This window comes from Dasypus novemcinctus, chromosome 18 (assembly GCF_030445035.2).
Source record: "Dasypus novemcinctus isolate mDasNov1 chromosome 18, mDasNov1.1.hap2, whole genome shotgun sequence".
In the NCBI taxonomy this organism is placed as follows: Eukaryota; Metazoa; Chordata; class Mammalia; order Cingulata; family Dasypodidae; genus Dasypus; species Dasypus novemcinctus.
Window position 1 is genome coordinate 57472757 of NC_080690.1, and position 15745 is coordinate 57488501.

Consider the following 15745-nt stretch of genomic DNA (forward strand, 5'->3'; position numbering starts at 1 on the left):
AAAAATTGGCCAGGAAAATGTATAAACGATTAATACCAGGGAGAAATTGCAATTAGACTACACTGAAGTTCAGTTACAACTGAGCTTCAAATTTCAATCTGACCTTCAGAGGAAAAACTCATTAGGACAAAATATTCAAATGAACTTTATGGATTACATAGTTTGCACTGTCTGATGAAAAGCCCTATCACTTTCTTTTTGGAAGAGAAGAGATTTTCATGGGCACCAAGTAAAGTGCTTTGATAACATTTTGAAATGTAGGGGTCCATATCTCTCCACACTGATCTTTACTCTGGTCTCAGAAAATGCGGTGTTCCTACTCTCAAATAAATGTCTTCTGTTCTCGTTCCCATACTCAGATACATTAAATAGTTCTTTTCTTTTCCTATTAATATTTTCTTTATTTAGGGAAGTTGTGGGTTTACAGAATAATCATAAATAAAATATAGGATTCTGATATACCACCCTACTACTAACCCTTTGCATTGGTGTGGGAATATTTCTTTCAATTGATGATAGCACATTTTTATGATTGTACTCTTAATTAAAGTCTATGGTTGGTTTAACATAGGAGTCACCATTTCTTTAGTGTAGCTCCATGAATTATTATTTTAAAATTTTATTCTATTACCTTATACACAATCTAACATAAGTCCCCTTTTCTGCTATTCAGATATATATTTCAGTCCTGTTAATCACATTCACAATGTTGTGTTACTGTCACTGCCATCCATTACAAAACATTTCCATCATTCCAAATAGGAGCTCTGTATGTTTTAAGCCTGAACCTCCCATTCACTATCCTCATGCTGTCCCCTGGTAACCTATATTCTAGATTCTGATCCATGAGTCTACTTATTCTAATTGTCTCAAAACAGTGTGATCATACAATATTTGTTTTTTTGTTTCTGGCTTATTGCATTCAACATGATATCTTCAAGATTCATCCATGGTTGTCGCATGTGTCAGGAGTTAATTTCTTTTTGGCTGAATAATATTCCATCCTATGTATATCCCATATTTTATCCATTCATTGCTTGAAGGACATTTGGGCTGCTTCCATCTTTTATTCAATTCTGAATAGTGCCACTCTGAACGTCATTGTTTAAATACGTGTTTGAGTTCCTCCTTCCAGTGTTATTGGTGGTACCTAGTATGGCATTACCAGATCATATGATGGTGCTGTACTTAGCTTTCTGAGGAACCACCGACCAAACTGTCTTCTACAGTGGCTGCAACATTTTATATTGCCACCAGCAATTGTGAATGTTTTTTATTTCTTCTCTTCTTCTCTAACACTTGTTATTTATCATATTTTTATTAGCTATTCTCATGCATGCAATATGGTCTATTGTTGGTCTATTTATTTTAACTTTATTTTTAGAGAAGTTTTAGATGAGGAAAAATTACATCACAAGTATACGGGATTCCCATATAACCACTCCTCCCTCCGCACACACATTTTCCCCTCTTATACCCATCTTACATTAGTGTGGTACATTGGTTACAATTGATGAACCAATGTTGAAGCACTACTTTTAGCCGTGGTCTGGAGTATACATTATGGTTTACACTTTGTGCTCTAAAGTTTTATAGGCTTTCAGAAACATATAATATCATGTATCCGTCATTGCAGTACCATACAAAACAATCCTAATGTCCTAAAAATACCCTGTGTTTCACCTGTTCATCCCTCCCTCACCCCTCAACCCCTGGTAAACACTATCCTTATATCATATTACAGGTTCTTCATTATTACACAATAATGACTACAATAACAATAAATCTAATTTGGATCATGGTTATACTCTCCCCTTATGTTCATTCCTCAGTCATGAGGAATTAAGGATGATGTCTGCTCTGACTGCTTTAGGTTGAGAGGGGGCTTAGATATTATGGGGCAGATGAAAGGGACAAGGGACTGTTTTGCTTGCAGTTGTGGATGCTCCTTGATTTTTAGGATGGACTTGTCCATCATCCTCATTTTATCTGTTGTCCAGGACAAACCCGAACAACTGGAGAGTTGGAGTTGGCTGCAACTCTGCTGGGAATCAGAGCTTAACCAGTATATGAACAAGCTGAAGATTTAAGACTCTGAGACATATACTTAATGGGTATAAAGATAATTCTGTAGTGTCCGGATGTCTGTAGAGCCCTCAGGAGCCCTTTTGTTTGAGTCCTTGTTTAATGTGGCAGTTAGTGAAATCTGTCTGAGACCTGCATAAGTATAACCTCTAGAATGACCTCCCATCTCACTTAGAACTCTCTTAGCCATAAAAATTTCCTTTCTTTTTTTTTTAAAGATTTATTTTATTTATTTATTCCCCCCGCCCCGTTGTTTTTGCTCTTACTATCTCTTCTTTGTGTCTGTTGATTATGTGCTCATCGTCTTTTTTTTAGGAGGCCCAAGGAACTGAACCCAGGACTTCCCATGTGGGAGGGAGGTGCCCAATGGCTTGAGCCACCTCTGCTCCCAGTTGTTGAGTCTCTCATTGTGTTTCTTCATTGTGTCTTCCTTGCGTTATCTTGTTGCATCGGTTCACTGTACCAGCCAGTTGTGTCAGCTCGCTGTCTTGCTTATCTTCTTTAGGAGGAACCAGGAATCAAACCTGGGACCTCCTATATGGTAGGCAGGCACCCAATTGCTTGAGCCACACCCGTTTCCCCTTTTCTTATTTAAGGTTTCCCCCTTTTGGTCAAGATCTTTTTCCAAATGAATTGCTAGTTAACATTTTGTAATAATCCCCAGGTGCCAGGGAGACTTATCTCTGGGAGTCATTTACCTCATCAGGGAGAAGTTAGTAAGTTTGTTTGCTGAGTGTTGCTTCTGAGAGAGGCCACATTTGAATAATAAGAAGGTTTTCAGGAAGTAACTCTTAGGCATGAATTGTAATTAGGCCAAGTTTCATTTTCACAGGAATATATTTCCTAAGTAAAAGCATTAAGATTGAAAGCTTGGTATATTGGCCTGTTTTCTTTTGTTAGGCACTGCCTATATATTCCAGAGATTTTGCCATTTTCTTTGAGTAGCAGGACTCCCTAGGATGGGAGTTTAGTATTTTGTTGGTTATTGTGTTAGGCCTCTATCTATTGAGAAAACATACATATGACTACACAAATAGAAACACTTTAAAAAGGTGTTCCTCAACATGATAAAGGACATGTATGAAAAACTCACACCTAGCAACATACTCAGTGGTGAAAGACTGAAAGCTTTCCCTCTGAGATCTGGAACAAGACAAGGATGTCCACTTCACTCTTATTCAACATTTTGTTAGATGTTCTTGCTAGAGCACTTAGGAAATAAAAAGAAATGAAAGGTATTCATATTGGAAAGGATGAAGTAAAATTTTCACTATTTGCAGATGACATGATCCTCTATATAGAAAGTCCTGAAAAATCTACAATAAAGCTACCAGAGTTGATAAACGAGTACAGTAAAGTGATGGGATAAAAGATCAACAGGTAAAGATTAGTAGTGTTTCTGTACACTATAATGAGCAATCTGAGGAGGAAATTTAAAAAATTCCATTTATAATAGCAACTAGAAGAATCAAATATCTGGGAATAAACTTAAGAGGTAAAGAACTTGTGCACAGAAATTTACACATTACTAGAAAATATCAAAGAAGACCTAAATAAATGGAAGGATATTCCATGTTCATGAATTGGAAGGCTAAATATCATTAAGATATCATTAAGATTGATTACAAATTAAACACAATCCCAATAAAATTTCCAAAACCTTTTTTACAGAAATGGAAAAGCCAATTATCAAATTTATTTGGAAGAGTGAAGGGCCCCAAAAAGGCAAGAACATCTTGACAAAGAAAAATGATGTTGAAGGAATCATTCTGTCTGACTTAAAAGCATACTATAAAGCTACAGTGATAAAACTGCAAGGTGTTGGCACAGAGATAGACATACTATGGAACAGACTTGAGAGTTCACATATAGGCCTGTGCATCTTTGGCCAGCTGATATTCAATAAGGCTATCAGTCCCATTCAACTGGGACAGAATAGTCTCTTCAACAAATGGTCCTGGGAGAACTGGATATCCATATCCAGAAGAATGAAGAGGAGCTCTTGCTCATACTCTATACAAAAATTAACTCAGGATGGCTCAAAGAACTAAATATAAGAGCCGGGACCATAAAGCTTCTAGAAGATAATGTAGGGAAGCATCTAGGAGATTTTTTGGTAGGAAGTGGTTTCATAAACTTTCCACCAAAAGCACATGCAACGAAAAGAAAAAATAAATTGGACCTCCTCAAAGTTAAGAACTTTTTGTCATTATGGTTTTGATTTGCATTTCCCTGATGGTTAATAATGTAGAGCATCTTTTCATGTGTTTTCTCGTCATTTGTGTATCTTCTTTGGAAAGATGTCTCCCAGTGTTTTGCCCATTTTTGAATTGGGTGGTTTTGCTGCTCACATTGTGGGGAGAGAAAAAGAAATCAAACTTTTTTTTTTGCTATGTGTCCAATTAGTTACTTCTAATAGTGTAGAAGTAAAGAGCACAGGTTTTAAAGGTAAGAGTATGTAGTTTTCAACCCTGGGTCCCATCAACTTCTAGCTGTGTAACCTTGAACAAGTTTCTGAAACTGTAAGTGCCTTAGTTTTCTTACCTTGAAATGAGGGTATATCCTCGGATGGTAGTTTTTGGGAATGACAAGCTGGTGAAAGCAGTGATTGATATTATTAGTGTTTGGTAATGTTTGTCTCCTTTCTTTCTCAGCAAGAGTTCTTACAAATATTTTTTATTCAAGAAGTTGAACTTACAGAACAATCATGCATAATGTGCAGAATTCCCATACATTATCTTCCTACCACACCTTGTGTTCTGTGGAATATTTGTTGCAAAATTTTAAACAAAATCATTAAAATTTTACTGCTAATTATGGTCCTAAGCTTACTTTTGGTATATTCTTCTATAAACTATTATTATCACCATGTATTAGTATTGTACATTTGTCATTGTTCATGAGAAAACATTTTCATATTTGTACTATTAACCACAATCGTTCATTCTCCTTATGGTTCATTGTGTTGTAGGTCTCATGCTTTGTACACTCCATTCAAGTGTATACTCAGAGGCTGTCTGTTTCACTGATGACAGGGTTGTCATCATTTCAGTCAATTTTAGAAATAAAAAAATCTATAACCCCCTATTATTGACCCTTACCATTGATATAGTATAATCTTCTTTTCCATTGATGCAGGACTATTACAGTATTGCTATTAGCTATACTCCTTAAATTATATTTATTGTATTTTTCTCTTGTATCACCATATATTCTCACCCCCTTAATATTGACATACATTTGTTCTAGTTCATAGAAAAACATTCTTATATTCTATTGATCACAATCCTCATCAACCACCAAATTCACTATGTTATACAGTCCTTAGATTATTCTCTAGCTTTCTTACAATTGATATTTCTTTCTCTAGACCAGCCTTCAGTCACAGTCACATTTATAAATCAGCAGGGTTACCTTCTTTACCACCGATATATGGGAGCCCTGTGTGATGTTAGGTAGGTTTGTTTTGTAAGTTCATAACTTTTACTAATACATACATTGTTTATGTATGTTCATGTATGAATGATATCCTTCAATAAAACTCTTTAAATGAAAAAAAATTACAATATTGCTGTTAACTATATTTCTTTTATCTCCTGTTTCAAATTATGCCAGAATCTCCTCAAGGTATGGTTTATGTGATTGCCTTACTTCTTTCCCTTACAAATGATTTTTTTTTCTTATTACAATGTCTTTTTCAAATTTATTTTGTTTTATTTTGGATTGTTTATTCATTCGTTTGTTTTATGGGGAGGGGTGAAAATTTGTTCTTAATGACAGTCATCTTTTTAGAAATCTAAAATTTTATCCTTGGCTTCATCATACTGTTTTTTTTCATCATACTAATAAAGTTCTTTGACTATGTAAAATTAGTTTCCTGTTAATGAATACTTTTTCTTTGCCTGTTTTTTTAAGGGTGTTTGACCCTAGAATTCTGTTGTTGACCTCCCTTGTCATCCAGTTTGCATAGTTTCAGTGAATTACTACGTCCCACACATTAGCTTCCGCTACAAGTTATAGATGAATGATTATCAATTACTCATTTCTATTCTGGTCTGTGTGAGATTCCGATTAATATATGCAAGACTTTACTGGATCTTCTCCTGGTTTTACACACAATCCTTGATCTTATATATCCAAACTCTGACTCTTTATCTCCTTCCTTCTTCTTTCTGCCTCCAACACCATTTGCCATATACCCTCTGCCACTGACTCACATAGGCATATATTCTACACCATCATTCCCCAGTATAAGATCTCCTCTTTCACATACAGGAGATGATGAACATATAAATTGACTGATGCAACGAATAAATTTGTGTTTAGTGTAAATATTCTAATATGATGCATTCTCTTGTAGAGTATATATTAAACTAGATAAATGTTAGACACTTATTATGTAGCTTTTTATGAACTCTGACTCCTGACTGCCTTCCTTAGATGTCATCCTTAAAGTTATCACTCTTAAATTGATTAAGAATGTGTCATTACAGGAAACAATAACATTTAAGGATGTAGCTATTGACTTTACTGAGGAGGAATGGCAACAATTGAAACCTACTCAGAGGAATTTGTACAGGGATGTGATGCTGGAGAACTATAACAACCTATTAACAGTGGGTAAGGATAATCTCTGAAAATCAAATTCTGTATTTCTGAAATGTGAGAGGCCTTTTAATGTCAATAGTCAGTCTTGAGGGATTAAAAGATTCTTTATTACTTTGTTCACATGATAGTATATGCTTCAAGCATCATTGTACCTTGCAGAAAACTTTATTGTTTCTAGGGTTGTGCATCCCTAGAAAGCAAACCTTCCTCTTTCATCAGAAGCCCTGACATTTCTGTGTACTCAACCTTAATTCTGTGATGGTTCTTTGTCCCCATCAATATCTAAGTCATATTTCTTCTAATAAACAGGCTATCAACTCATCAAGCCAGATGTCATTTTCAAGTTAGAGCAGGAAGAAGAGTCATGCGTTGTTGAAGAAGAAATATTAAGACGACATTCAAGTGAGGCAGGTAAGAATGATGCAAAGTCATGTGACAGTTTTTCTGAGGATGACACTTAGTTTCCTTTTTTAAAAAATATTTATATATATATATATATATATATAATTTTTTTTTTCCTAAAGATAAATAGATCACACAAAACATTACATTAAAAAACATAAAGGAGTTACCGTATACCCCACTCCTACATCAACATCTCGTTTCATCAGTAGGGCACATTCATTACATTTGGTGAATACATCCTGGAGCACTGCCTCACTGCACGGACTATAGTTTACATTGTAGTTCACAATGTCCTGCATATGTCCCTGCTGACAACAGTTGTTTCAGGACAACTCCCAAGTCCCAAAAATGCCCCATATCACACCTCTCCCTCCCACTCCCTGCCCTCAGCAATTCCCGTGGCTACCATCTCCACATCAATGATACAATTACTTCCATTGCTAGAGTCACAACAGTTCTATAGTAGAATACCAGCAAGTCCATTCCAATCCATATTATATTTTTCCATCCTGTGGACCCTGGGATGGTGATGTCCACTCCACTTCTAAATTGAGAGGGGGCTTAGATCCCACATGGCTAATGGATGTGATTCTCCTGCTTGTAGTTATAGACATTCTCACTTCCCTAGTGTGGTGGTTGACCATTCTCACCTCCCTGTCAGCTGAACTGGGAAAGTCCAAAGAACCAGAGAGTAGGTGTTGCAAATCTGCTGAGGCTCAGGGCAGAGATTCACGTCTCCTGAGCATACACAAATCCCAGTGCCAACCATAAGTTCAGTAAAAGTGACAGATGAGGCATGTGTAGAGAGGTCACATCTGAGTCCAACTCCATCTCATTCAAGGAGCACAAATTCCAAAGTAGGGCCCACTGGCAAGGCACTGAACTCCAGAGCCATCTGTCATGACCATAGAAGCTGTGTGTCTCCATAGCCCTCAGGAGCACCAACCAGTACCTGGGGTTGTATCTACTTTGGCTGTCTCTGGGGTCCTGCTGAGACATGTCCAGATGTTTCTCCAAAGAAGAAATACAAATGGCTAAAAAGCACATGAAAAGATGCTTAACATCACTAGTTATTAGGGAAATGCAAATAAAACTACAGTGAGATACCATCTTACACCCATTATCCTGGAAGCTATTAAAAAAACAGAGGACTACAAGTGTTGGAGAGGATGTAGAGGAATGGGAACCCTTATCCACTGCTGGTGAGAATGTAGAAGGATCCAGCCATTCTGGAGGACAGTTTGGCGGTTCCTAAAAAAACTAACTATGGATTTGCCATATGACCCAGCAATTCCACTGCTGGGTATATACCCAGAAGAACTGAAAACAAGGACACAAACTGATATATGCACACCAATGTTCATAGCGACATTATTCACCATTGCCAAAAGTTGGAATCAACCCAAATGCCCATCAACAGATGAATGGATAAACAAAATGTGGTATATACACACAATGGAATACTACTCAGCTGTAAGAAAGAATACAATACTAACACATGGGATAACATGGATGAATCTTGAGGACCTTTTAGTTTCCTTGATGTCAAAACCAATACCGTGCAGTGTCTGGCTTAAAACGATGGGAATTTAGTGGCTCATTGTTTTGTGGCTAGAAGAAGTCCAAAATTAAAGTGTCATCAAGGTGATGCTTTCTCTTAGAAGACTGGTATTCTCAAGCTGTCAGCCAGTGATCTTGTTCCTTGACTTTTCTATCATGTGGGAGTGCACATGGGCTGGTTTCTTCTTTCTCTTTCAGGCTCTGTTGACTTCCGGCTTCTGGCTGCTCCCTCTGGCTTTCTCCGAATTTCATTCTCCTTTTAAATGACCCTACTAATAGAATTAAGACCCATCCTGATTATGTTGGTTCACACCTTAACTGAAGGAACCTGTCCTACTTAAAATGGGTTCACCCCCACAGGAATGGATTTAAGTTTAAGATAGAACATCTTTTCAAATGTTTATTCTTAATATATTCTAGGTACTAGATCTGTAAGGGTAAATGATTTGTAACTATTTTCTCCCACCCTAGAGGTTCATTACTTTCTTGATAATATAATTTGATATAGAAAAGTTCTTAATTTTGATGAAATACAATTCACCTATGTTTTTCTTTTGTTGCTTATGCTTTTGGTATCGTGTAAGATTGCATTGCCAGATCTGATGTTAAGACATTTCTCTGCCTATATTTTCTTCTAGGATTTTTATGCTTTTAGCTCTTATATTTATGTAACTGATAAAACTCATGGTAATTTTTGGAATTCATGAGTGGAGAAGTCCAATTTCATTCTTTTGCATGTAGATTTTACAGTTTTCCCAGCACCATTTCTTGCAATAACTATTCTTTCCATATTGAATAGAATTGCCACCCTTGTTGAAAATGAGTTGGCCTTAGATAGAAGGATTTATTTCTGGACTGTGAATTGTATTCCATTGGTCTATATATGTATCCATATGATAATACTACATGGTTTTCATTACTGTAGCTTTGTTACAAGTTTTGAAATCAGGAAGTGTGAGTCCTTCAACTTTTGCATTTCTTTTTTAATATTGTTTTGCCTATTTAGGGCCTCTTGCTATTCAATATGAATCTGAGGATTGCCTTTTTCATTTCTTCAAAAAAGGCTGCTGGAATTTTGATCAGGGTTCTCTTGAGTTGGTAGATTGCTTTAGGTAGAATTAATATCTTAACAATATTGTCTTGCAGTCAACGAACTATTTATTTAGATTTTGAATTTCTTTCAGCAGTGTTTTGTTGTTCTCAGTGTGCAAGACTTTCCCCTGCTTGCATAAATTTATTCTTATACATTGTATTCTTTTATATGCTATTGTACATGGAATTGTATGCTTGATTTCCTTTTTGGATTGTCCATTGCTGGTATACAGAAATATAGGGATTTCTGCATGTTAATCTTGTACTCTGCAACGTTACTGAATTCATTTATTAGCTTTTGTATCTTTTTTATGGATTCTTTGGGATTTTGTCTAAATATGAAATATCATGTTAATACAGATAGTTTTACTTCTTCTTTTCCAATTTGAATGCATTTTATTTCTTTTTCTTCCATAATTATTCTGACTAGAACTTGAAGTACAAGTGAATAGCATCAATCTTGTTTCTTATTTACAGTTAAAGCTTTCAGTTCTTTCACCATTGAGTATATTAGCTATGTGTTTTTCATCAATACTTTTTTTAATTAATTTTTTTTATTATTAAAGAAACTTTAGATTACATAAATGCTACCTAAAAAAAATATAAGGCATTCCCATACGCCCTGCTCCCTACCCCTTCCACACTTTCCTACATTAACAACATCATTCATAGTGTGGTACATGTGTTAAAATTGATGGACACATTTTTGCAGGTTAAGACAAAATTTATAATGACCTGTATCCATCTTTGCAATGTCATGCAGGACAATTCCAATGTCCTGAAAATTCCCCCATTTTACACCTATTCTTCTCTCTCCCTTCCCTCAGAACCTCTGTTGGACACTGCCTTTTTATCAATGATAGATGTTCTTCTATTGCTAGAATAACAATAAGTCTATAGTAGAATAATAGTAAGTCTACTTTAGTCAGTTGTTCATTTCCCAATCTTGAGGATTTTGGGATGGTGATGCCCACTCTGCCTCTAATTGAGAGGTGGCTTAGATTCCATGGGGCAGATGGATGGAACTATCTTGCTTACAGTTGCAGGCTCTCTCTGTTCTTTGGGATGGGTGTTGTCCATTATCATCACTTGTTAGTTGTCCTGAGTGCGTCCAATGAACTGTAGAGTAGGTGTTACAACTCTGCTGAGATTCAGCACCCAACTGACACATGAACGGACCAAAGATTTAAGTCTCTGGGACATACATTTGTGAAATTTAGTGCTAATTATAGGTTCAAATAAAAGGGGCAGAAAAGCCATGTGGAGAGAACCTAGAAATGAATTTAACTCTGTTACACTGGGGAGCATAAATTCCAAAGTAAGGCTCACTGATAGAGTGTCAAATTCCTGAGCTGTCTGCATTGCTTTTGGTTTCTGAATGTCTCTAGAGCCCTCAGGAGCCCTGCTATTGGAGGCATTGTTTACTGTGGCAGTAAATGAGATCCTGCTGAGATCTGAATAAGTGTAACCTCTAGAATGACCTCCCAACTCTCTTTGAAATCTGTTAGCCATAAAAACTCATTTGTAGTAATATCTCTCCCTTTTAGCCAAGGTCTTTTTCCAGGTGCATTGCAAGTTGGTGCTTGGTAGTAATCCCTCAGTGCCAGGGAGGCTTATCCCCAGGAGTCATGTCCCACACCTGGTGGGAGGGGGGAAGATAGTGCATTTATATGCTGAGTTTGGCTTAGAGAGAGGCCACATTTGAACAACAAGGAGGTTTTCAGGAGGTAACTCTTAGGCAGTATATAATACTAGGCTGAGTTTCAGTTTCACAAGAAAAGGTTCATAAGTACAATCATCAGTATCAAGGGCCTGGGAAAGCAGATGTGGCTCAAGTGATAAGGCCTCTGCCTACCATATCGGAGGACCCAGTTTTGATCCCTGGGCCTTCTGGTGAAAAAGAAGAAGAGAAAACATGCTTGCGTGGCGAGCCAGGTGCTTACACAATGAGCTAAGTGCTTGCATAGCGAGCCGAGTGCCCATGTGGGTGCCCACGCAATGAGCCAAGTGCCTGTGCGAGTGCCCACATGGCGCCAAGTGCCCACGTGAATGCCTGTGTGGTGAGCCAGTGCCTGCATGGTGAACCAGTGCCCACACGGTGAGCCTAGTGTGTGTGCAAGTGCCTGTGTGGTGGGCCAAGTGCCTGCATGAGTGTCCACGTGGTGAACCAGTGTCCGTGCGGCAAGCCAGTGCGTGCATGGCAAGCTGAGTGCCCATGTGGTGAGCCAGTGCCTGCGCAAGTGAGTCATGCAGCAAGATGGTGATGCAACAAAAGAGATGAAAGGGAGAGTCAAGGTGAAGTGCAGCAGAGACCAGGAACTGAGGTGGTACAGCTGACAGGGAACCTCTCTCCACAATAGAGGTCCCCAGAATCGAATCCTGGTGAATCCTAGAGGAGAAAGATGAGAAGACAGAAAGAGAAATAGATACAGAAGATCACACAACAAATAGACACAGACAGCAAAAAAACCCCAGCAGGGTGGGGAGAGGGGGAAACATCAAGGGCCTGGCATATCTATCTTTCTTCACTAGGTACTGCCCATGTACTTGGGGGATTCTTGCCATTCTCTTAGAGAATGTAGCAGGACTTTACAGGATGGGAATTCAGTATTCTTTCAGTTATTGTGTGGGTCTCCACCAACCAAGACACCACCACATGAGTACAAGACTACTTGAACATATTCATATTCTATAGAGGCATGTCCCAGGTGCACCCCTCACACACATCCCCCCAACATTGACACCCCATACTACTAATCCTTCCCCACCACTGCTGTGACCCTTCTGTGATCAAAAACCTCTCCAAAAATGAAGCCAACAAAATAACCAAATAAAATTAATAAAATGAAACAGTAGTTTCAAAAATAACCAATAAAATACAAAAAAATTCTTCACGACCCTTTACTATGTGAGGAAGTTCTTGCCTAGTGCTGGTTTTTTGCCTGTTTTTGTCATAAAAAGTGCTAGATTTTGTCATGTGCGTTTTATGAGTGTTTTTATCAAGGAGTGATGGATATGTCAAATTTGCTTTCTGTATCAATTATTATGTGATTTTTTCCATTAATTATTACATTGATTGGTTAGTCTATTAATTATTACATTGATTGGTTTGCTAAGGTTGAACTACCCATTCATTCCTGGGATAGAAAACAATTGGAAATTATAGAAATGGAAATAGATTAGCAGTTATGTATAATAGCAGATGGAGAGAACGATTGAGAGGCGACTACTAAGGGGTTTCCGTTTGTTTTACTTATTTCTTTTCTTTTATTGTGTGTGGAGTAATGAAAATGCTCTAAAGTTGACTGAAGTCAGGAATACACAACTCTGATTATACCAGCTACCATTGATTGTACAATTTAGATGGATTTGTATGATTTATGAATACATTTCAATAAAATTGATAATTAAGTCACTAGAACTTATAAATAAAATAATAAAATGTATAAATCAAATTTAAGAGCTCCAGTTTTTGAATTTCTAACTTTAATAAAATCAGTATTAATTTTGAATCCTGAAAAACAATTGGTCATGGTGATAATCCTATTAATATGTTACTAGATCTCATTTGCTGGTATTTTGTTGAATATATTTGCATGTATATTGTTAAGGGATATCAATCCGTAATTTTCTCTTCTTGTGATGCCTTTCGATAGCATTGGTGTCAGGGTAATACTGTCCCCATAGAATGAATTAGGGTGTACTCTCTTCCATTTTTTGGTAGAGTGTGAAGATTATCGTTAATTTTTCTGTGAATGTTTGGTAGAATTCAATAGTGAAGCTATTGTTTGTTGGGACTATTGTTTGTTGGTAGTTTCTTGAATACTGATTCAATTTATTTACAGGCATACCTCACTGTATTACCCTTTACTGTGTTTCACTGATGGTGTTTTTCCAATTGAAGGTTTGTGGCAACTCTTTTTTGAGGAAACCTTGGTACCATTTTTCCAGTAGCAGTTGTTCACTTCATGTCTCTGTCACATTTTGCTAATTCTCCCCATATTTCATTATGTGATCAATGATTTTTGATGTTACTACTGTAATTGTTTTGGGGTGCCACTAACCACTGCCATATAAGATGGCAAATTTAATTGATAAATGTTGAGTGTGTTCTGACTGTTCCATGAACCAGCTGTTTCCCCATCTCTCTCATTCTCCTCAGGCCTCCCTATTCTATGAGAAACAATATTGAAATTAGCTAATTAACAACCCTAAAATGTCCTCTCAGTGTTCATGTAACAGAGTCCTATGTTTCTTACTTTAAATCAAAAGCTAGAAATGATTAAGCTTAGTGAGGAAGGCATGTTGAAAACCAAAATAATCCAAAAGGTAGGCCTGTGGCACCAACAGCCACATTGTGAAGACAAAGGAAAATTCTTGAAGGAAATCGAAAGTGCTACTACAGTGTATGTGCAAATAAGAAAATGAAACAGCCTTTTTTGCTGATGGAGAGAGTGTTTGAGTAGTCTAGATAGAAGATCAAACCATCTACAACACTCTTAAGCCAGAACCTAATCTAGAGCAAGGCCCTAACTCTCTTCAATTCTCTAAAGACTGAGAGAGATGAGGAAGCTGCAGAAGGAAAGTTTGAAGCTGGCAGACGTTGACTCATGAGGTTTAAGGAAAGAAGTCTCTATAACATAAAAAAGACAAAGTTTGACTCACTGAAGGCTCAGGTGATATTTAGCATGTTTTAGGAATAAAGTTTTTAAATTAATATATGCACATTGTTATTCTATACATAGTGGTGTTGCACACTTGATATACTACAGTAGAATGTAAACAATTTATATATTTTATTTTATTTTTTAAAGATTTATTTATTTATTTTATTTTATTTCTCTCCCCCCCCCCGCAGTTGTCTGTTCTCTGTGTCCATTTGCTGGGTGTTCTTCTTTGTCCACTTCTGTTGTTGTCAGTGGCACGGGAATCTGTGTTTCTTTTTGTTGCGTCATCTTTCTGTGTCAGTTCTTTGTGTGTGTGGCACCATTCCTGGGCAGGCTGCACTTTCTTTCGACTGGGCGGCTCTCCTTATGGGGCGCACTCCTTGCGTGTGGGGCTCCCCTACGCGGGGGACAACCCTGTGTGGCAGGGCACTCCTTGCGCGCATCAGCACTGTGTATGGGCCAGCTCCACACGGGTCAAGGAAGCCCGGGGTTTGAACTGCGGACCTCCCATGTGGTAGACGGATGCCCTATCCACTGGGCCAAGTCCACTTCCCACATAATTTTTAAATACACTGTCAAACCAAAAAACCCCTGTGCCTTGCTTTATTGCAATATTCGCTTTATTGCTATGCTTTGGAACTGAATCTGCAATATCTCAGACATAGGCCTGTATATTTTACTGGTCTCTTGAGATTTTCTATTTCTTCTTGAGTCAGTTTAGGTAATTTGTGTGATTCTAGGAATTGTGTGACACCTTGATTTTGGACTTCTCTTAGCCTTGAAACCAGGAGCCAATAAATTCCCATAGTTTAAACCAACACATTTTATGGTATTTGTTTTAGCAGCTAGGAAGGTAGAACAATAGTTTTCTCTGAAATTCCCTTTTATTTTGTAAGTTTGTTACTTATGTTCTCACTTTCATTTTGATTTTAGTTATTTGGATTATCTCTATTTTCATCTTCGTCAGTCTGACTAAAGGTTTGTTCATCTTTTCCAAGACCCAACATTTTGTGTCATTGATTCCATTGTTTGTTTTTCTGGAGGTATTTCATTCTTCTGGTCTCTAATTTTTGTTATTCCCTGCCTTCTGTTCACTTTGGGTATAGTATGTTCTTCTTTTTATGGTATCTCAAGGGGTCAGTTTAGGTTATTGATTTGTTTCATTTTTAATGCAGACATTTGCAGCTATACATTTCCCTCTGATGACTACCCATAAATTTTCTTGATCCCATAAATTTTCCATTGTTTCATTTTCTTTCTTGTCTATATATTTTCTAATTTTCCTTGAGATTTTTTTTCCTTGATAACATTTTTTATTTTCTTGTCTT

General features: G+C 37.1%; 1 protein-coding gene across 3 annotated transcripts in view; it reads left to right on the forward strand.

Annotated features, from left to right (window-relative positions):
- The window catches only part of LOC111764216 (zinc finger protein 568-like), a 129943-nt gene that overhangs the window by 26422 nt on the left and 87776 nt on the right, over positions 1 to 15745 (forward strand). For 2 of the 3 annotated variants that reach the window (XM_058279321.2, XM_058279319.2), the window contains 2 exons: positions 6579 to 6705; positions 7003 to 7104. In XM_058279321.2, coding sequence (XP_058135304.1) covers positions 6672 to 6705; positions 7003 to 7104 — 136 coding nt within the window. In that variant the 5' untranslated portion in view covers positions 6579 to 6671. Of the gene's footprint in view, positions 1 to 6563; positions 6706 to 7002; positions 7105 to 15745 lie in introns of all 3 variants that reach the window. The other variant, XM_058279317.2, reaches the window with a different exon arrangement.